At 45.0% G+C, this 23,813-nt stretch overlaps 1 protein-coding gene across 1 annotated transcript in view; it reads left to right on the top strand.

Annotated features, from left to right (window-relative positions):
* Positions 1–455: 455 nt before the first annotated feature.
* The window catches only part of LOC311104604 (uncharacterized protein), a 32,166-nt gene continuing 8,808 nt past the window's right edge, over positions 456–23,813 (top strand). The window contains exons 1-5 of the mRNA XM_084146473.1: positions 456–589; positions 14,687–14,843; positions 18,405–18,521; positions 20,439–20,608; positions 23,456–23,517. Coding sequence (XP_084002599.1) covers positions 18,409–18,521; positions 20,439–20,608; positions 23,456–23,517 — 345 coding nt within the window. The 5' untranslated portion in view covers positions 456–589; positions 14,687–14,843; positions 18,405–18,408. The remainder of the gene's footprint in view (positions 590–14,686; positions 14,844–18,404; positions 18,522–20,438; positions 20,609–23,455; positions 23,518–23,813) is intronic.

Below are 23,813 nucleotides of genomic sequence, written 5' to 3'. Positions count from 1 at the left end.
TATGAGGAATTTCTACTAACCCAAGACTTGCCAATTTATCTATATATAAGTCTGTCTAAAATATATATTTAGAGATGAATAACAATGTCAATAAAATGCAAACATTCTCTTTTATGTTTGTTTTGTATGATTGCTTATTAGGCAACAATATACTGTCATTCTAACTTGTTTACGATCTCTCTCTCTCCCCCCACACTAATAATAATACAGTAATATCATCTTTATTGAATGTGTTAATGTTAATGTTAATCATGATCTCCCTTGCCTTCAATCAAACTGACGTTGTGAGGGGGGTCTTCAAGGCAGACGGAGAGGGAGTGGACACTGATGAGGAGAGGCTGAAAAAATAAAGGGAGGAGAAGACGAAGGGAGGGGATGGGTTATTTCTGAGCTCAGGGCTGGGGATTAAGCGGCCGAGAGCAATCCCAATACGATGACAGCATCCAGCCTAAACCCCCACGCATCACACCGTCCGGGACACGGATTCTACCGATTCTGACAAACTATTCTGCCTGCTCTCTCTCTTCAGTCACTTAATTTTACCCTCCCGATCCACAACCCCGGTCCGTCTCTTTCTTTAGAACACGAGGTGAGTTCGTTTTTTCGTGATTTTATTATCCTCTTTATTGTCAAATCTGTCTGTGGACGGAGGCTGGAGGAGCCGGGGGTATAGGTTTCTACGTGCACCTTGCATTGATTGCAGGAATCTGGTGCGATATTTTTCACATAGAAACAAAATATCGATTCTATTTGAAGGATTTGGACCTCATGCGGGTCCACGTGCCCCTGTTTCGGAGATGAGTAGAGAGATCTTAATCGGAGAGCGTCTGCTAAATGACTTAAATGTAAATGATTAAGACTATCGTACAAAAGACTGACACATTTTTTCTTTGTTTACGGGCTAATCTGGCAGGACTGCTGTTACCGATTATATCTCGGGTCAGTGTTGGTCCTGGAGGGTGAACTATGAAATATGAACACAGCATAATACACAGATATATCTGAGTTATAACACATTTACATATTTTATTTCGACGTAGAGAAAATTGCAAATTAATTAGGGGGAAAACTATTGCGCGATGCGCTATTGTTATACTATTCTGTATTTCGTTTTATTGCATGCTGAGCAGCGCACTGTTACCCCATGCATTTGTGGCTATGGTCGTAGTTATTTTTGTCATTCATTCATACCCATCCTCATCCACCTAGGATACTCAACACATGCATTTTGCATGGCCAAAACGCAGCCAATGGAATTCTGTGCAGCATAACATTTGTGTCACTTAATTCAAATGGTTAGAGAGTAGAAATTGAATGAGAGTAGTAGATCCAGCTCTGATGACAGGTGTCTGTAGTGGTGGTGTAAAACGCCTTTATACTAAATGGCCAATGTCTTGTTGTTATCAATGGGCGTCGACGAGGTGTGGAGAGAGACAGATTCAGCCTTTTTCCTCACGCGCGTCTCCATAGGTTTGTGAAAATGATACGTTCATTCTGTTTTAGATGCCGTGCCAAGCAAGAAGAGCTCAACACAACAATGCGTTTTGCCTTTCTGGGTCTTTTATTTCATTCATGACATGATTTAATATGACCACTGATTATGATTATATATAGGCCAGACATGTGCTGTACCTAAAATGTACATGCTGCCCATGAGAGTATGTATTTAATGTCACAGAAAATTATCACTGACTATGTTCACAAATAAATATGTAGGACTACCGACATTCCTAAACACCCACTCACTGACACACACATAGCCCACATCATCTCACACATGGACGGTTGTCGCTCTGGTCTTGTGCTGCCCTATGGGCGTGACTGCTCAATGAGTATGTTTGACTGTGTGTGATTGTGTGTGTGATTGTGCGCATGCGAGACCATCTGTGTGTGAAGGCACGTGCCCAGATAGAGCCCTAGGTGTGCTGGAGCACCTGTCCCTTTGCCCTCCTATGAAAAAAGTGCCCTTTTGATTAGCGGCGTTTTTTTTTTTTACAACTAATTACCATTTATGACATTTTTAGTGTCTTTTCTCTCATGTAACTTTTTTTCAGTTTGAGCACCTGCCCCACCAACGCTCTGTGCACAGCCCTGCGTGTGTGGGATTGTGAGTGTGCACACTTGGTTGTATGAGCATAAGTGTGTGTGTGTGTGTGTTGCCTGTGCTGCTATGCCAATGCTGCAGGCGGTGTGCATTATGACTCAGGGTCAGGGATGTATGGTAGAACATGTGATGGAACTGTTGCTCTAAGTTCACCCAGCCACCAGAGCTGTTGCTCTGAGTTCACCCTGCCACCAGAGCTGTTGCTCTGAGTTCACCCTGCCACCAGAGCTGTTGCTCTGAGTTCACCCAGCCACCAGAGAAATGCAAGAGGAATGGCAGGACTTGCACATCAGGAAAGACTTGCTGTCTCCCTGCCTGCTTAACTGACTGCCTGCCTCCATGCCGAACTGCCTGTCTACCAAACGGCCTGTCTGTCTGCCTGCCTGTCTATCTGCCTACTTGCCTACTTGCCTACTTGCCTACTTGCCTACTTGCCTGTCTCCCTGCCTAACTGCCTCCCTCTCTTCCTGCCTGTCTGCCTGCCTACCTACTTGCCTGTCTGTCTATCTGTTTACTTTACTTACCTGCCTGCCTGCCTCACTGCCCAACTGCCTCCCTTTCTTCCTGCCTGCCTGTCTGTCTGTCTGTCTGTCTGCCTAACTGCCTGCCTGTCTATCTGACTCCCTGCCTGCCTGTCTGCCTGTCTGTCTGCCTGCCTGCCTCCCTGCCTAACTGCCTGCCTGCCTGCCTGCCTGACTATCTGTCTGTCTGTCTGACGGTCTGCCTAACTGTCTGCCTGCCTCACTGAGTGTTCTTACTGCTCTCTCTTACCCTGGAGCCTCCACATCTAAAATGACAGCCTATTCCCTACATAGGACACTACTTTTGACCTGAGCCATATGGGCTAGGGGTCAAACGCAGTGCACTATGTGGGGAATAGGGTGTAATTTCATTTTTGTCCCTTGTTGTCTCTAGGGCAGTTTGAGTTGTGTGCTGGTCAATCAATCACATGCATTTTATATCGCCCATTTCACAACAGCCGTTGTCACAAAGTGCTATACATATACAGTTGAAGTCTGAAGTTTACATACACTTAGGTTGGAGTCATTAAAACTCATTTTTCAACCACTACACACATTTCTTGTTAACAAACTATAGTTTTGGCAAGTCGGTTAGGACATTTTTCCAACAATTGTTTACAGACAGATTATTTCACTTATAATTCACTGCATCACAATTCCAATGGGTCAGAAGTTTACATACACTAAGTTGACGGTGCCTTTAAACAGCTTGGAAAATTCCAGAAAATGATTTCATGGCTTTAGAAGCTTCTGATAGGCTAATTGACATAATTTGAGTCAATTGGAGGTGTACCTGTGGATGTATTTCAAGGCCTACCTTCAAACTCAGTGCGTCTTTGCATGACATCATGGGAAAATCAAAGGAAATCAGCCAAGACCTCAGAATTTTTTTTGTAGACCTCCACAAGTCTGGTTCATCCTTGGGAGCAATTTCCAAACGCCTGAAGGTACCACGTTCATCTGTACAACCAATAGTACGCAAGTATAAACACCATGGGACCACGCAGCTGTCATACCGCTCAGGAAGGAGACGCGTTCTGTCTCCTGGAGATGAACGTACTTTGGTGCGAAAAGTGCAAATCAATCCCAGTACAAGAGCAAAAGACCTTGTGAAGATGCTGGAGGAAACAGGTACAAAACTATCTATATCCACAGTAAAACGAGTCCTATATCGACATAACCTGAAAGGCTGCTCAGTAAGGAAGATGCCACTGCTCCAAAACCACCATAAAAAAGCCAGACTACGGTTTGCAACTGCACATGGGGACAAAGATCGTACTTTCTGGAGAAATGTCCTCTGGTCTGATGAAACAAAAATATAACTGTTTGGCCATAGTGACCATCATTATGACATCTCAAGACATCAGTCAGGAAGTTAAAGCTGGGTCGCAAATGGGTCTTCCAAATGGACAATGACCCCAAGCATACTTCCAAAGTTGTGGCAAAATGGCTTAAGGAGAACAAAGTCAAGGTATTGGAGTGGCCATCACAAAGCCCTGACCTCAATCCTATAGAACGTTTGTGGGCAGAACTGAAAAAACGTGTGCGAGCAAGGAGGCCTACAAACCTGACTCAGTTGCACCAGCTCTGTCAGGAGGAATGGGTCAAAATTCACCCAACTTATTGTGGGAAGCTTGTGGAAGGCTACCCGAAACGTTTGACCCAAGTTAAACAATTTAAAGGCAATACTACCAAATACTAATTGAGTGTATGTAAACTTCTGACCCACTGGGAATGTGATGAAAGAAATAAAAGCTGAAATAAATAATTCTCTCTACTATTATTCTGGTATTTCACATTCTTAAAATAAAGTGGTGATCCTAATTGACCTAAGACAGGGATTTTTTACTAGGATTAAATGTCAGGAATTGTGAAAAACTGAGTTTAAATGTATTTCGCTAAGGTGTATGTAAACTTCTGACTTCAACTGTACCCAGCCTAAAACCCCAAACAGCAAGCAATGCAGATGTAGAAGCACTGTGGCTAGGAAAAACTCCCTAGACAGGCAGGAACCTAGGAAGAAACCTAGAGAGGAACCAGGCTCTGAGGGGTGGCCAGTCCTCCTCTGGCTGTGCCGGGTGGAGATTATAGGAGTACATGGACATTTGGCCAGATTGTTCTTTTAAGACGTTTAAACGTTCATAGATGACCAGCAGGGTCAGATAATAACCCCAGTGGTTATAGAGGGTGCAACATTATGTTGTCAGTTGGCTTTTCATAGCTGAGCGTTCAAGTTTCAAGTTTTAATGTCACGTGCACAAGTACAGTGAAATGCCTTTCTTGCAAGAGGTTCAGAGAGAGAGAGAGAGAGAGAGAGAGAAGGAGAGTGAAAGGAGAGCGAGAGAAAGAGTTGAAAACAGCAGATTCGGGACAAAGCAGCACGTCCGGTGAAACAGGTTTCATAACCAACAGGCAGGAGTCGTCAGGCCAACAGCAGGTCCGGGACAAGCTAGTTCCATAGCCACAGGCAGAAAAGCAGAACTGGCTCGGCAGCACAACCGGGTGGACTGGGGACAGGGACAGCTGGGAGTCGTCAGGCCAGGTAGTCCTGAGGCATAGTCCTAGGGTCAATGCAAACCCGAATCTTTGTGACGTCCCTACCCTAAACCCTAACCTTAACCCATATCCTAACCTTAACCATAACCCATACCTAACCCTAACCTTAACCATTTAAAATTATAATTATAATGGGGTAGGGACGTCCCAAGGATTCCGGATAGCACAGACCATGTTTCGAGGGCTCAGGTCCTATGGGTGGGGAGACAGATTGGTCCAACAAATTGGTCAGCCAATCGATCACCAGTCCAATCAATAATGGTGGTCATTAAGTCATTACTGTAGATGTATATTGTGCAGTGCCCCAGACACATTTTGGCAGCTAGAGACTGTCGGGTCGTCAATCATTTTTTATCCGAACACCAATCCGTTTAATGGCTGGGCCTTTTGCCCCTCCCAACAATTTGAATAGGAACGTGAGGTTGTGTCATTTCAACCAAATTATATTTCCGAAATATACATTAAAAATATATAGTACGCTAGCAATGCTAGCACCGTAAATGAGCTTACTCTGGATAATTTGCACTTCTGAAGAGGGATGGAAGGGCTGGTTGTTTAAAGAAAATCAGTGCCTACTCACAGCCAATCAGCCAGCAGCTTCTGGCAGCCAGCGCTTCACGCATACCTACTGTTCCAATAGGAATTTCCCAAGGCTCTGGAGAACAACCAGGCTCTGGAGAACGACCAGACTATGGGTTGGCCAGGCTCTGGAGGACAACGTGAGCGAGGCCTGGAAGCCGAGGCTATGGGATGGCCAATGGACCAGCATTGGGACATACTGTACACGATAAACCACTCTAAATCCCTTCCAGACATAACAGCACCATGATCTATGAACATGTAAAAAGGTCTGGTCTAGACATAGGAGAGGCAGAGGTCACTCATCCCAGATTTGCCCAATCCCAATCCCAAATCAACCCCTAGTTCCTATCCCTTGGCACGTGGAGGATTGGATAGGTGTAAGCAATATGGAGACAATTCCATCTCAGCTGTTCTCATATTGTTTAAAACCATGCTTTGAGATCAGACCCGTATACAGGAAGGGCTTAAGCCGGGTTAAGGACAAGGGGTTGATTTGGAATGGAGTATGATTTCGATCCACCCACTAACTTCCCAATCTCTTCTTCTTCTTCCCCAGACAGATAGTGACCCCAAGTACCCAGGTAGTCGTCTCTCTGACTCTGACCCGATCAAAACCCAAGATAACTGGAACACAGCAGACTATTAATCTTCCAGTGGCCTAGTATTTAATAGTGCATTGGGGAACTCAATCTCCCCCTGGTTGCTGTTGCAAGTGGAGATGAAATGAGTGGTGCACGGGCGGGTTCCGTCTTAGTAATGCTAATGGAATGAGGTGACGGGGAATGCAGGACGGAACGATAGATTTTATTAGGTCTGGAAGGGAACGGAGGAAATGGAACATCGCCAACCAAAAAACAAAAGCAATGTAACGGAGTGCTCCTGGGTAATAGACAACAGGAGTACACCATTACATTCATCATCATATATTACATACATTCATACATTCATATATTTTTTTATACAGTAATATTATTTATTTGGTTGTTTGCACAGTTCTATAATTTTTTGTATGCATATTATTATATTATATAACACAACCATATAGCGTCTGGCTTTCTTTGATGTATTGGTTTGTACTCTGCACAGCCCCTCTCCTGTTCTGGTCTGGTTTGGTCTGGTTTGGTCTGGTGTAACTCAGTGTCAGACTGAGGTCCTGAACAGATCTGTCTCCCGCTGTGCTCCTCCTCATGGGGTGCAGCTGTATCCGGTGGGTCAGTCAGGCCTACTGAAGGGGGGTAGTCCACTCAGGCAGAATTAGGCCTCAGACGTCAATAGCAGACAACTGGTTGATCCCCAAAAAGACCTGTGTTTTTTGTCATAGGCCAAGGCCACATGCAGCCACACAGTGAAAGGGTTTGGATTGGAACATATACCACTACTCTGCCGCGTATAAAAGCTAATTAAGGATAGGCTAGATACAGTGGGGAAAAAAAGTATTTAGTCAGCCACCAATTGTGCAAGTTCTCCCACTTAAAAAGATGAGAGAGGCCTGTAATTTTCATCATAGGTACACGTCAACTATGACAGACAAAATGAGAAAAAAAAATCCAGAAAATCACATTGTAGGATTTTTTATGAATTTATTTGCAAATTATGGTGGAAAATAAGTATTTGGTCAATAACAAAAGTTTCTCAATACTTTGTTATATACTAGGGGTGTAACGATTCGTTTTAACAACGATTCGATTTGTATCACGATTCGTGGTTGTCGATACGATTCAAGGACGATATTGGTTCATTTAGAACGATACGATCCGAAACGATTCAGTGACTTGAAATCGATTCAGTAACCTTTTAGCCAAAAATTCAACCAGTGTGACTGAAATAAATACCTGGATACTGGACAGTGCAGGTGAAGTTTCCTAGATTCCTGTTTCTTGTAAGGACCGCAATGGTGGCTTGATAATTTCTCGCTCGTCGGCTTCTCCTCTGTCGTCCGCCTTGCTATGTTTTGTTGTCTTTGCGCCTTTGCGCTGCTGCTGGCGCGGGGCGATGACGTCACGGATAGGCAGACTGAATCGAGTAATGTTTAAAGCCTTTATCATTAAAAGTGCTAAGAAAAAACATCCATATAAAGTCTGACGTGCTTAAATCCAATGGGTTATTTCCTAGTATCGATACAATCGATTTATTACATTTTAAAACGATGTTAGATTGATATATGTTGTCCAAAAGGCCAACTCGCCGAGCACAGATCGATGTAGTTGGATCATAGGAATATAAATCGATACATCGATGTAGTAGATGGATCGTTACACCCCTATTATATACCCTTTGTTGGCAATGACACAGGTCAAATGTTTTCTGTAAGTCTTCACAAGGTTTTCACACACTGTTGCTGGTATTTTGGCCCATTCCTCCATGCAGATCTCCTCTAGAGCAGTGATGTTTTGGGGCTGTCGCTGGGCAACACAGACTTTCAACTCCCTCCAAAGATTTTCTATGGGGTTGAGATCTGGAGACTGGCTAGGCCACTCCAGGACCTTGAAATGCTTCTTACGAAGCCACTCCTTCATTGCCCGGGCGGTGTGTTTGGGATCATTGTCATGCTGAAAGACCCAGCCACGTTTCATCTTCAATGCCCTTGCTGATGGAAGGAGGTTTTCACTCAAAATCTCACGATACATGGCCTCATTCATTCTTTCCTTTACACGGATCAGTCGTCCTGGTCCCTTTGCAGAAAAACAGCCCCAAAGCATGATATTTCCACCCCCATGCTTCACAGTAGGTATGGTGTTCTTTGGATGCAACTCAGCATTCTTTGTCCTCCAAACACGACGAGTTGAGTTTTTACCAAAAAGTTATATTTTGGTTTCATCTGACCATATGACATTCTCCCAATCCTCTTCTGGATCATCCAAATGCACTCTAGCAAACTTCAGACGGGCCTGGACATGTACTGGCTTAAGCAGGGGGACACGTCAATCTCCCGAGTGGCGCAGTGGTCTAAGGCACTGCATCGCAGTGCTAGCTGTGTCACTAGAGATCCTGGTTCGAATCCAGGCTCTGTCGTAGCCGGCCGTGACCGGGAGACCGATGGGGCGGCGCGCAATTGGCCCAGCGTCGTCCAGGGTAGGGGAGGGAATGGCCGGCAGGGATGTAGCTCAGTTGATAGAGCATGGTGTTTGCAACGCCAGGGTTGTGGGTTCGATTCCCACAGGGGGTATAATAATAATCTGGATAAGAGCGTCTGCTAAATGACGTAAATTTAAATGTCTGGCACTGCAGGATTTGAGTCCCTGGCGGCGTAGTGTGTTACTGATGGTAGGCTTTGTTACTTTGGTCCCAGCTCTCTGCAGGTCATTCACTAGGTCCCCCCGTGTGGTTCTGGGATTTCTGCTCACTGTTCTTGTGATCATTTTGACCCCACGGGGTGAGATCTTGCGTGGAGCCCCAGATCGAGGGAGATTATCAGTGGTCTTGTATGTCTTCCATTTCCTAATAATTGCTCCCACAGTTGATTTCTTCAAACCAAGCTGCTTACCTATTGCAGATTCAGTCTTCCCAGCCTGGTGCAGGTCTACAATTTTGTTTCTGGTGTCCTTTGACAGCTCTTTGGTCTTGGCCATAGTGGAGTTTGGAGTGTGACTGTTTGAGGTTGTGGACAGGTGTCTTTTATACTGATAACAAGTTCAAACAGGTGCCATTAATACAGGTAACGAGTGGAGGACAGAGGAGCCTCTTAAAGAAGAAGTTACAGGTCTGTGAGAGCCAGAAATCTTGCTTGTTTGTAGGTGACCAAATACTTATTTTCCACCATAATTTGCAAATACATTCATAAAAAATCCTAAACACACCGCCCGGGCAACGAAGCAGTGGCTTCGTAAGAAGCATTTCAAGGTCCTGGAGTGGCCTAGCCAGTCTCCAGATCTCAACCCCATAGAAAATCTTTGGAGGGAGTTGAAAGTCCGTGTTACCCAGCGACAGCCCCAAAACATCACTGCTCTAGAGGAGATCTGCATGGAGGAATGGGCCAAAATACCAGGAACAGTGTGTGAAAACCTTGTGAAGACTTACAGAAAACGTTTGACCTGTGTCATTGCCAACAAAGGGTATATAACAAAGTATTGAGAAACTTTTGTTATTGACCAAATACTTATTTTCCACCATAATTTGCAAATAAATTCATAAAAAATCCTACAATGTGATTTTCTGGATTTTTTTCCCTCAATTTGTCTGTCATAGTTGACGTGTACCTATGATGAAAATTACAGGCCTCTCTCATCTTCTTAAGTGGGAGAACTTGCACAATTGGTGGCTGACTAAATACTTTTTTTCCCCACTGTAGGTTAATCAAGGTTTGTAAGGATTGGGACTTCTCCACTTTTAGAGATTATCTACTGTATTTAGGGTGGGTGGCGGGCTTTGACTCAAGTCTGGTGTTCTCCAAAAATAGGTTTGGTGAAGAGGACACTTGATGTAGGCCTAGATTGTTGTACTGTTGCAGATTTATGCAGTTCAGAAACTACACAGAAGGGCTGTTTCCCCGCTTCCCTCTTTATGTGTACAATATGAGTGACAGGGGTCTGTCTCAAGTTCATTGCTAAATCCATTACTGCTGAGAACACCAACCATGCGATTAGGCCTTCCTGTCAGTCCCCATCATATCAGTCAATGGGAAAGGGCCTGGTAGAGGAGCTCCACCTGTGGGACCCTCAGGAAAATAGGACAGGGCCTGGTGTAGGAGCTCCACCTGTGGGACCCTCAAGAAAATAGGACAGGGCCTGGTGGAGGAGCTCCACATGTGGGACCCTCAGGAAAATAGGACAGGGCCTGGTGGAGGAGCTCCACCTGTGGGACCTTCAAGAAAATAGGACAGGGCCTGGTGGAGGAGCTCCACCTGTGGGACCCTCAGGAAAATAGGACAGGGCCTGGTGGAGGAGCTCCACCTGTGGGACCCTCTGGAAAATAGGACAGGGCCTGGTGGAGGAGCTCCACCTGTGGGACCCTCAGGAAAATAGGACAGGGCCTGGTGGAGGAGCTCCACCTGTGGGACCCTCAGGAAAATAGGACAGGGCCTGGTGCAGGAGCTCCACATGTGGGACCCTCAGAAGAAGTTGTCAGGCCTTTCTGTAGATAGATTTCTCCTGAACTGTACTGTCAGTTGTTGTGGTTCTGACCCTGTGTGGTCCGCCCCGGTCCGGTCTCGGCCTGGCTTGTCTTAGCATGCCTAATTGGATTTCAACTAGACTCTGTTTCCTGTCCAGCTGGCAATGCCTCCCCTTCAACACTACCTCTCAGAGAGAGAGAGAGAGAGAGAGAGAGAGAGAGAGAGAGAGAGAGAGAGAGAGAGAGAGAGAGAGAGAGAGAGAGGATGGTGGAGGATAAACAGAGAGTGAGTGTCTCTGTGTGTGTGTTTGTTCATTCAGATCTGGAGGGTAAGAGAGTGTGTGACAAGAGATGCAGAGTGGGTTTCTAAACAGAAAAGCTCATCCAAAGTGATTGTTCCATGGTTGAGAGTGAGAGGAGAGCGATATTGAGAGAGTGAAAGTCTAAGATGGTGAAAGTGTCAGAGAGAGAGAGAGAGAGGGAGATAGAGAGAGAGAGAGAGAGAGACAGACAGACAGACAGAGAGAGAGAGAGAGATAGAGAGAGAGAGAGAGACAGACAGACAGACAGACAGACAGACAGACAGACAGACAGACAGACAGACAGACAGACAGACAGACAGACAGACAGACAGACAGACAGAGAGAGAGAGATAGAGAGAGCAGAAGTGAGAGTGAAGGAATGAAAGAAAGCTTTGACAGGCTACAAGCTATACTAATGACGGTCAAGATGGTGAAAGTGGCAAAACGTGAGAGAGAAAGAGGAAGATAGAAAGACAGACTTTAAGCAACTGTACTAATGACTTCTGTAGACAAGTCAAGATGGAGAGTAGCAGAGAGATAGTGAGAGAGAAAGAGGAAGATAGAAAGAAGGCCAGAAAGCCCAGACAGACAGACAGGCTACAAGCTGTAACTATGAATTTTGTGGACAGCTTGGGGACACTTGTAAACATAGCAGTCACGATTACTGTTGATTAAGAGCCAGATTAGAGGCAGACTTATCACCATCCACAGACAGACAGACAGACAGACAGACAGACAGGAAAATCCCGACCATGGCTCTAAAGTGGGGTAAAGTCTATGTACTGATCTCACATTATTACAAGGCAATTACTCCAGTGGAAAAACCACCCCTGATTCTGCACATTTCACCCGTTATCCATCACACTGCAGGGAAAGAACAGCATGAGATGAATAGTGCAATGCCGAATGTAGGTTTGTTTGATTACTTATTTAACGATTGACCATACAGCCGCTGGGCTATATTTCTACTGTATTTGCGGAGAAATGCTGCATTGATCACTAAAACACTTTCACATCTAGCTGTTCCTTTCTCTTAACTCTTTCTCTTCTCTCTACGTCTACATCTCCCCCCCCCCCTCTCTCTCTCTCTCTCTCTCTCTCTCTCTCTCTCTCTCTCTCTCTCTCTCTCTCTCTCTCTCTCCCTGTGCTGCTACCCTCTTCACCCCTCACTACAACCCCCTCCAATATCCTGTCCTTTTCTCTTTACCCTGGGCCAATTCTCTTTTACCCTTTCTCTACCCCCTGCTCCCCCTTCTCTCTTTTCACTCTCCACAGTCCACCCCTTCTTCACCTCTTCACCTCCTGCACCCATCTCTTTCTCTATTTCCTCTCCTCCTTCAATTGCTCCTCTGTGGGTGCATGTGTTGTCAGAGGAGGCTGGAGGAGATAGGATGCCTAACTAGCTGCATTAGCTCTATGCATTATCCATGAGGCCTGCAGTCCGTGTGGGTCTGGGTCTTTTCCTAGCTGCGCACTGGGGACCGGGCCTGGTGAAGGAGCTCTGTGTCTGGGGACCAGGCCTGGTGAAGGAGCTCTGTGTCTGGGACACAGGGCCTGGTGATGGAGCAGCATGTCAGGGACATTCAGGGCACAGGAGCCGCTGAAATGGGAATGAGACTTGAGAGAACAGAGAGGCACTAAACAAGTGTTTAATTGTGTCTTTATTTTGATCACAGGAGGTTGGTGGGCATCTTAATTGGGGAGGACGGGCTCCTGGTAATGGCTGGAGCGGAATTGCTGGAATGGTATCAAATACATCAAACATGGTTTCCATGTGTTTGATGCCATTCCATTTGCTCCGTTCCAGCCATTATTATGAGCCGTCCTCCCCTCAGCAGTCTCCACTGATTTTGATAAGGTGAACATATTCAGACTCAGAGCCATTATATTAGTGCACAAAGCATGCTCTGAGCATATTTGGATCACAGAATGTTGCCCTACACTTCAGCCTCATGCACAGTTGATGTTTGTATATAAGTGTAGTCCTGCTGGTGCCGTTTTTCTGAGATCCTTGGCACAGCTCCTTTCAACCGCAGTGGAATTGTCTTTCCTCTTACAGCTTTTAAAAGGGGCCAGTTGGAACGTTCTCTGAACTGGGTTGATATGAAATTTTTATTCAGACAACCAGACAAAGCTAGAGTGCCTCTTCTCCAACACACCATCATGTGCTTTTCAGGCTACACTGCTTTGATTGGAGCAAGGAGGCCTGGGGGTGGGGAGAATAGTAGTGTCCTCTATCGTCAAACCACACTGCTGCTTAGACTGGTTCTAACAGGAAGAGAAAGACTCTATGTGTCTGCTTGTTCAGTAAACATATTATGACACATACAGTACCAGTCAAAAGTTAGGACACACCTACTAATTCCAGGATTTTTCTTAATTTTTACTATTTTCTACATTGTAGAATAATAGTGAAGACATCAAAACTATGAAATAACACATATGGAATCATGTAGTAACCAAAAAGTTGTTAAACAAATCAAAATATATTTGAGATTTGAGATTCTTCAAAGTAGCCACCCTTTGCATTGATGACAGCTTTGCACACTCTTGGTATTCTCTCAACCAGCTTCATGAGGTAGTCACCTGGAATGCATTTCAATTAACAGGTGTGCCTTCTTAAAAGTTAATTTGTGGAATTAATTTTCTTCTTAATGCGTTTGAGCCAATCAGTTGTGTTGTGACAAGGTAGGGGTGGTATACAGAAGATAGCCATATTTGGTAAAATACCCAAGTCCATATTATGGCAAGAACAGCTCAAACAAGCAAAGAGAAACGACAGTTCCAACCGCTGTGTCTTTGTGAGACGCAGGGTAGGTGAACGGAGGATCTCTGCATGTGTGTTTCCCACCGTGAAGAATGGAGGAGGAGGTGTGATGGTGTGGGGGTGCTTTGCTGGTGACACTATTGGTGATTTATTTAGAATTCAAGGCACACTTAACCAGCATGGCTTCCACAGCATTCTGCAGCGATACGCCATCCCATCTGGTTTGCGCTTAGTGGGACTATCATTTGTTTTTCAACAGGACAATGACCCAAAACACACCTCCAGGCTGTGTAAGGGCTATTTGACCAAGGAGAGTGATGGAGTGCTCCATCAGATGACCTGGCCTCCACAATCACCCGACCTCAACCCAATTGAGATGGTTTGGGATGAGTTGGACTGCAGAGTGAAGGAAAAGCAGCCAACAAGTGCTCAGCATATGTGGGAACTCCTTCAAGAAGCTCATGAAGCTGGTTTAGAGAATGCCAAGAGTGTGCAAAGCTGTCATCAAGGCAAAGGATGGCTACTTTGAAGAATCTAAAATCTAAAATATATTTTGATAGTTTTGATGTCTTCACTATTATTCTATAATGTAGAAAATAGTTTAAAAAATAAAGAAAAACCTTTGAACGAGTAGGTGTGTCCAAACCTTTGACTGGTACTGTACATGTTATGATGCCATAGCACTTTGGGTATATATCCACTCTTTGCATTATATCAGTCACCCCAGAATGTATCATTGTTTTGCAATATGAATTTAAAGGCAATGACAGTGTAACTGATTGATTTGTTGTTCCATTCTGCACAGGTGACTACCGGGATTACAAATTCTGATTGGTCCTGATGATCACAAGGGCCCTCTTCCACCTCTTTTCAGCCAATCCCGATGGGGCTCCGGAGCTGATGTCGCAGATGGCCCGAGGATTTTCGTGTTCGGGAATCCAGAAGAGACAAGCAATACCACGGTGAGTGACAGACAAACAGACAGTATCTGATATTGGCACATTCACTAAACACTTGGGTCTGGTCTCAATGCTTTGAACTGGCTTCCTTATCTCATTCCTTACCTTCTACAATATTTACAGTATTAATATATTAACATTATTATAACAATCTATACAGATGTAGGATCTTAATTTGATCACTCTTTTGTTGCTGAGATTTCTCCTGCACAGCAGTAAATGCGACTTGTAGTGTATCCAAGGTTTTAAAAGGCTTCTAAAGTGTAATTTCCACTTTAGAATGTCAGACTTGATTTGACCAAACAAAAAATGTATCAACCCCTACAAAGAATGTCCATTAATTATAATCCACATAATAATTCAAATTTCCTGTTGCTGCAGGATTATTTTCCTGCTGTAGCAAACTGGCTCAAATTAAGATCCTACATCTATATACTCCTATATGCCGATCCCTGATGGAATATTTGAGAGAGTTTAAGGAGTAAGTAATGAGTTACAAAAGTTAATTGTGTATTACCTTGCCAAAAATCTGACAATGCATTATGTATAGCCAAAATGCATAGGTAAAAAGGCAGTCTTCTAAGAGAGTTGGGGCAGCAGTGAACACACTCCCCAGTGATCCAGGTGATCATGTATTTATGGATGTTGTCTGCAGCAGCAAGAGAAAGTGTCACCCAAGAGGACTTCCTGACTCGGCAAGGGCACAGGGAGCAGAGAAAGAATGTGTGTGTGTGTTTGTGTGTGTGTGTGAGTGAGAGAGATTAAGAGATAGAGAGAGAGGAGAGGGGGATAGAGACAGGTTTCACCTGAGTCAGCACTGCAGCATGGATACACACACATTACAGATACATCTGCATGTGCACACACACACACTCATACGTAGGTACTTGTCTATCTGCACACAGACTCACATACTCACACCACACACACACACACCTGATCAGCTCTCAGTGTCCATCTCAGATTGATCGAATAGGTTTGGATAATGTGTGTCTCAGAAGAAGCTGGTCTTTCAGTGCCAGCTGTCAGACGAGTTACCCCTCATCCACATCAATCCGGGTCAACGGGATGCCAAAGTAACACCCTCTCCAGGCCCGCTCAGAAAGAGGACATAATCCTCTTACAGACCCACAGCATTGGCTTCAATGAGGGCAACGCTAGAGGGCTAGCCTTAGCCGTAGCGCCTTAGAAGATTCACTTCAATGGGGATAAAGTTAGCAGACTGGGCTAGCCTTACCTTAGCACCTATGACAAATTCATTCCAATGTGTAGGATGTTAGCGGTCTAGCCATTAGCCCTTTCAGTGTACTGAATGACTAAACGAGTCTGCTCACTCTACAGTTTCTGTAGCAAATATCTTTGTTTAATTGATACTCCATCCCTCTATTGATTAAAGAGAGAAATGCAAACAGTCTGCAGTGCGTCATTCAAAACCTGAATCAGTGAACAATAAGTCTGATATCGCCAGCTAATCACTCTGATTGATAGAACATTAGCCTGCAGTTGGCAGTTACATTTTTCCTCTTTAGCCAGCTCCTTTGTCAAATCAAATCAAATCAAATCAAATTTTATTGGCCACATGCGCCGAATACAACAGGTGCAGACATTACAGTGAAATGCTTACTTACAGCCCTTAACCAACAGTGCATTTATTTTTTATAAAAAAGTAAAATAAAACAACAACAAAAAAGTGTTGAGAAAAAAAGAGCAGAAGTAAAATAAAATAACAGTAGGGAGGCTATATATACAGGGGGGTACCGGTGCAGAGTCAATGTGCGGGGGCACCGACTAGTTGAGGTAGTTGAAGTAGTATGTACATGTGGGTAGAGTTAAAGTGACTATGCATAAATAATTAACAGAGTAGCAGCAGCGTAAAAAAATGGGGTGGGGGGGCAGTGCAAATAGTCCGGGTAGCCATGATTAGCTGTTCAGGAGTCTTATGGCTTGGGGGTAGAAGCTGTTGAGAAGCCTTTTGGATGGCATGGCATGACAATAGAAAGAGGTTGGCTGAAGCACAGGCAGACAGCCAGGCTATAGCACTCAGATGCTGTGGTTACTGAAGCAGAGCAAGCAGGCTGGAGAGTCCTGAAACAGACAGTCAGACCGTGATAACATCATCTTCTCTCTGAGCTCGAGGAAAGTTGACAGTGTTTTGGTGGAGCTGATCAGCCTCAGCTGATTGAGGTGATAGTAGAGGAGAGGCTTTATGTATCGATCACTGGGCTTCAGCACCTCATCTATCATCGTTAACCACTATTGATCTCTCTCTCTCTCACTCTCTCTCTCAATTCAATTCAATTTCAATTCTCTCTCTCTTGCTGTGCAGCATGCTAGCAGCAGGGTTGCAGGGGAAGTTCATTCACTTCACAGTATGATACCATCCATTAATTACAGTGGTGATGGTCAACCTAGATCTTTTCTTTATTGAGTGCTAACATTAGAGACAGTCAATAAAGCATGGATGTTAACAAATTATCAATGGACTGATTTGAATTAACAAAGGTTGCAATTTAAATTCAGTTTACCCAGACCCTGTCTGTCTATGTCCAATTTGAGCATCATACTGAACCCATACTGAACCCAGACTGTCAGAAACCTCAGAAACATCAGATAAAGCATGTCAGTGAATTATCAGAGGATGAATATGGCCAAGACGAGGAGGGCTATTGATTGGCTGTTGGGGAGGAAACAGTGTTGAGCGGTGGTGTTGGCCATTAGTTGTTGTCAGACTGAGCGAATGCTGAGCACACTTCTCTGGGATTTGATTAAAACATAACGAACCCCCTCCACTCTCCCTCCTCCTTTTTCTTTACCTCCCTTCATCCCTCGTTCCCAGCCCCCCACGTACCTGCATAAAGGGCAGGCTGAACAGAAAGTGCACTGCTGCAAAGTTGTCAGTAGTGATAAACACAGAGACAAGTAGTGTATGTGTGTGTGTGTGTGTGCGTGTGTGTGTGTGTGTGTGTGTGTGTGTGTCTGTGTGTGTGATGTGTATGTGTGTGTGTGTTCCTTCTTAAATGTCCTATAAGCGTGGTTGTCCTATGTGTCACATCTTGTTGAGTGTGACGTGTTTCGCCTTGTGAATGTAGAGTTGAATACCCTTCTGAGTCCCTCCTCCCGCTCTTTTGTTTACATGGGCAAACAACGCACTCTGCATATAAACATGATGAACACAAGATGCAGATCTGCTACTAACATAATTGTAGTTCAACACAACACTAAGCTCTGTCTTCCATCGTTCTCTGTTTCAAAACAACCTTTTTGTCTGTTTTTTCTTTCTGGCTCTGTGGCGGCAGGTAGCCTAGCAGTTAAGAGGGTTGGGCCAATAACCGAAAAGTCGCTGGTTCCAATCCCAGAGCCGGCAAGGTGGCGAAATCTGCCATTCTGCCCTTGAGCAAGGCAGTTAACAACAACTGGGCGCCAATGATGTAAATTAAGGCAGCCCACTGCATCTCTCTGATTCAGAGGGGTTGGGTTAAATGCGGAATAAATATATTTCAGTTGAATGCATTCAGTTGTGCGCAACTGACTACGTTTTCCATGTCATCCTCTCTCTCTGTGTAGTTAAATGGAGGAGAAGGAGAGGAGTAGGAGCCGGTCTCTGTCTCGTAGCCGTAGGGCCACCCGGGTGCAGCAGGTGGTGGGAACCTTGATCAGACGCACCCGCGAATCACTCAGCAGGTACAGTATCAACACATGAGAGACATACAGACAGAGAAACACACACATTGAGAGAGAAACATACATTCAGAGATTCGATGTCAAGAGGTTTGCACTCCCACAATAGAATGAAGTATGTGGATGGGCCACCTGTTAGTCATGCTAGGAAACAGCTGACACAGAGGGAAGGGATGACTTTAGCCCTCTGTAGTGAGTCTAATTCAATGTTTTACAGAAATACATTACCCACATACAGTGAGGGAAAAAAGTATTTGATCCCCTGCTGATTTTGTACGTTTGCCCACTGACAAAGAAATTATCAGTCTATAATTTTAATGGTAGGTTTATTTGAACAGTGAGAGACAGAATAACAACAAAAAAATCCAGAAAAACACATGTCAAAAATGTTATAAATTGATTTGCATTTTAATGAGGGAAATAAGTATTTGACCCCCTCTCAATCAGAAAGATTTCTGGCTCCCAGGTGTCTTTTATACAGGTAACGAGCTGAGATTAGGAGCATACTCTTAAAGGGAGTGCTCATAATCTCAACTTGTTACCTGTATAAAAGACACCTGTCCACAGAAGCAATCAATCAATCAGATTCCAAACTCTCCATCATAGCCAAGACCAAAGAGCTCTCCAAGGATGTCAGGGACAAGATTGTAGACCTACACAAGGCTGGAATGGGCTACAAGACCATCGCCAAGCAGCTTGGTGAGAAGGTGACAACAGTTGGTGCGATTATTCGCAAATGGAAGAAACACAAAATAACTGTCAATCTCCCTCGGCCTGGGGCTCCATGCAAGATCTCACCTTGTGGAGTTGCAATGATCATGAGAACGGTGAGGAATCAGCCCAGAACTACACGGGAGGATCTTGTCAATGATCTCAAGGCAGCTGGGACCATAGTCACCAAGAAAACAATTGGTAACACACTACGCCGTGAAGGACTGAAATCCTGCAGCGCCCGCAAGGTCCCCCTGCTCAAGAAAGCACATATACATGCCCGTCTGAAGTTTGCCAATGAACATCTGAATGATTCAGAGGAGAACTGGGTGAAAGTGTTGTGGTCAGATGAGACCAAAATCGAGCTCTTTGGCATCAACTCAACTTGCCGTGTTTGGAGGAGGAGGAATGCTGCCTATGACCCCAAGAACACCATCCCCACCGTCAAACATGGAGGTGGAAACATTATGCTTCGGGGGTGTTTTTCTGCTAAGGGGACAGGACAACTTCACTGCATCAAAGGGACGATGGACGGGGCCATGTACTGTCAAATCTTGGGTGAGAACCTCCTTCCCTCAGCCAGGGCATTGAAAATGGGTCGTGGATGGGTATTCCAGCATGACAATGACCCAAAACACACAGCCAAGGCAACAAAGGAGTGGCTCAAGAAGAAGCACATTAAGGTCCTGGAGTGGCCTAGCCAGTCTCCAGACCTTAATCCCATAGAAAATCTGTGGAGGGAACTGAAGGTTCGAGTTGCCAAACGTCAGCCTCGAAACCTTAATGACTTGGAGAAGATCTGCAAAGAGGAGTGGGACACAATCCCTCCTGAGATGTGTGCAAACCTGGTGGCCAACTACAAGAACCGTCTGACCTCTGTGATTGCCAACAAGGGTTTTGCCACCAAGTACTAAGTCATGTTTTGCAGAGGGGTCAAATACTTATTTCCCTCATTAAATTGCAAATCAATTTATAACATTTTTGACATGCGTTCTTCTGGATTTTTTGTTTGTTATTCTGTCTCTCACTGTTCAAATAAACCTACCATTACAATTATAGACTGATCTTGTCTTTGTCAGTGGGAAAACGTACAAAATCAGCAGGGGATCAAATACTTTTTTCCCTCACTGTAGTCTCACACCAGCTGCTCTGCCACTCCCAATAACCCCTCACCTCTAACCCCTATTTAACCCTTGTTTGACCTTGCAGAGAGCGGATCCTTGGGGATGGGAGGTCCAGCCGGTCAGGCAGTGTGTCCAGTCAGAACTTCCCGGTGAGGCTAACGGTTCAGATCGTCAGAGACCCGGTGTTGGACTCCAGCGGTCTTGGGTTCACCCTCTCCAAACAGCACCCTCTGCTGATCAGGGACGTGGCTACAGGTACGCCGTGTGTGTGTGTCTGAGAGAGTGAGAGAGTGAGAGAGAACGCTCTCCCTGAAATATGGCCACCTGCTTCATCGTGCCGCAGTAGACTCGCCCACAGCAAGACAGATTTAGGCACGCACGAACACATGCACACACACGTGTGCGCATACGCACACACACACCAACCCTCTCCTGGCATTTAGAATGCCAGGCACCATGCCAAAAAAGCCAGTGAAACAGAGCCACCTGCTCATCCTTTTTAGATTTGATCACTCTTCATTTAGTTGGACACACACACACACACACTCACACACACACACACACACACAGCCTTGCTGAGCTGTGTGTTTCTTTCCTTTCTGTAGAAACAGCTGATCAATACCCTGATTAATACCCTGATCAATACCCTGAGGAGTACCCTGCTGCCCTCGGCCCAATAATCACAACCTGCTGCCAGAGAGAGAGAGGGGGAGTGAGAGAGAGAGAGAGGGGGTGGGACAGAGCGGGAGGGAGAGAGAGAGGGAGAGAGAGGGAGTGAGAGAGAGAGAGAGAGAGAGGGAGAGAGAGAGAGAGAGAGAGACACCGTTGCCCTAGAGCACACAAAAAACAATACATACCTCGGCCTAAACATCAGCGCCACAGGTAACTTCCACAAAGCTGTGAACGATCTGAGAGACAAGACAAGAAGGGCCTTCTATGCCATCAAAAGGAACATAAAATTTGACATATCAGTTAGGATCTGGATAAAAATACTTGAATCAGTTATAGAACCCATTGCCCTTTATGGTTGTGAGGTCTGGGGTCCGCTCACCAACCAAGAATTCACCAAATGGGACAAACACCAAATTGAGACTGCATGCAGAATTCTGCAAAACTATCCTCTGTATACAACATAAAACACCAAATAATGCATGCAGAGCAGAATTAGGCTGATACCCGCTAATTATCAAAATCCAGAAAAGAGCCGTTAATTTCTACAACCACCTAAAAGGAAGCGATTCCCAAACCTTCCATAACAAAGCCATCACCTACAGAGATATGAACCTGGAGAAGAGCTGGTCCTGGGGCACTGTTCACAAACACAAACAGACCCCACAGAGCCCCAGGACAGCAACACAATTAGACCCAACCAAATCATGAGAAAACAAAAATATAATTACTTGACACATTGGAAAAAAAGAAAGAAAAAAAACAGAGCAAACTAGAATGCTATTTGGCCCTAAACAGAGAGTACACAGTGGCAGAATACCTGACCACTGTGACTGACCCAAAATTAAGAAAACCTATGTACAGACTCAGTGAGCATAGCCTTGCTATTGAGAAAGGTCACCGAAGGCAGACCTGGCTCTCAAGAGAAGACAGGCTATGTGCGCACTGCCCACAAAATGAGGTGGAAACTGAGCTGCACTTCATAACCTCCTGCCAAATGTATGACCATATTAGAGACACATACAGTGCTATGAAAAAGTATTCGCCCCCTTTCTAATTTTCTCTACTTTTGCATATTTGTGATACTGAATGTTATCAGATCTTCAACCAAAACCTAATATTAGATAAAGGGAACATAAGTGAACAAATAACACAACAATTACATATTTATTTCATAAACAAAGTTATGCAACACCCAGTTCCCCTCTGTGAAAAATAAGACACCATACATTCAATAACTGGTTGTGCCACCTTTAGCTGCAATGACTCCAACCAAATGCTTCCTGTAGTTGTTGATCAGTCTCTCACGTTGCTGTGGAGGAATTTTGGCCCACACTTCCATGCAGAACTGCTTTAACTCAGTGACGTGTGGGTTTTCAAGCATGAACTGCTCGTTTCAAGTCCTGCCACAACATCTCAATTGGGATTAGGTCTGGACTTTGACTAGGCCATTCCAAAACTTCCAATTTGTTGCTTTTTAGCAATTTTCATGTAGACTTGATTGTGTGTTTTGGATCATTGTCTTGCTGCATGACCCAGCTGCGGTTCAGCTTCAGCTCACAGACGGATGGTCTGACATTCTCCTGTAGAATTCTCTGATACAGAGCAGAATTCATGGTTCCTTCTATTAAGGCAAGTCGTCCAGGTCCTGAGGCAGCAAAGCATCCCCAAACCATCACACCACTACCACCATGCTTGACCTTTGGTATGATGTTCTTACTGTGGAATGTAGAGTTTGGTTTTCGCCAGGCATTACTGGAACCATGTCGTCCAAAAAGTTATACTTTTGAATCATCTGTCCATAGAACGTTCTTCCAAGAGTCTTGATGATCATCCAGGTGCTTTTTGGCAAACTTGAGTCAACTTTTTGGACGAGATGGGTCCCATTATGCCTGCCGAAAACCAAACACAGAAACTGCTGTGCCTCAGTCCTGCTCTCTGGCCTGAAGACAAATTAGTATAAATAACCAGAGAAAGCAGAGAGGCTGATAGAGAGGCTGGTAGAGCGGCTCACAGTGGCAGAGACGCTGGCAGAGAGTCTGGTAGAGCGGCTCACAGAGAGGCTGGCAGAGAGGCTGGCACAGAGGCTGGCAGAGAGGCTGGCAGAGAGGATGGTAGAGAGGCTGTCAGAGAGACTGGCAGAGAGGCTGGCAGAGAGGCTGGCAGAGAGACTGGTAGAGAGACTGGCAGAGAGGTGATAGAGAGGCTGGCAGAGAGGCTGGCAGAGAGGATGGTAGAGAGGCTGTCAGAGAGACTGGCAGAGAGGCTGGCAGAGAGGCTGGCAGAGAGGATGGTAGAGAGGCTGGCGAGGACCCAGAATAATGTTAACCTCATATGCCTCCCCAGAGGAGCTAATGTAAGCACATGTGACTGTGTTGAACTATATAACTAATTTTCTCCTCTGTGTGTGTTTGTGTGTGTGTGTGTGTGTAGGAGGCCCAGCGGATGGGATACTGTACCCTGGAGACCAGGTGTTACAGATGAATGACCTGGTGGTAGACTATCTTAGCTATGAACAGCTGCAAGACATCACCAGGTAACTAACATTATATTTTCTCTCTTTATTCCCTCTGTCCCTTACTCTGTTTTCTCCCTCTATTTCTCAGTCTCTATATTCTCACTAGATTAGAGAGAAGAGACAGGTTACTGGGACTAGGACTCCCTTCCAGTTCTGAAAGCATACTTTCATAATGTCTGTGTGATGTGTGTGTGTGTGTGTGTGTGTGTGAGAGAGTTTGAGGGTGTGTCAGTTCAAATGCTAAGTCAGTCAGGTCAAATGTCAGTGTAGTGA

The sequence above is a fragment of the Coregonus lavaretus genome, assembly GCF_964263955.1.
Source record: "Coregonus lavaretus genome assembly, chromosome: 29".
NCBI lineage: Eukaryota > Metazoa > Chordata > Actinopteri > Salmoniformes > Salmonidae > Coregonus > Coregonus lavaretus.
Note: the sequence above shows the minus strand (reverse complement) of the source record. Positions and strands in the feature narration are given on the sequence as shown.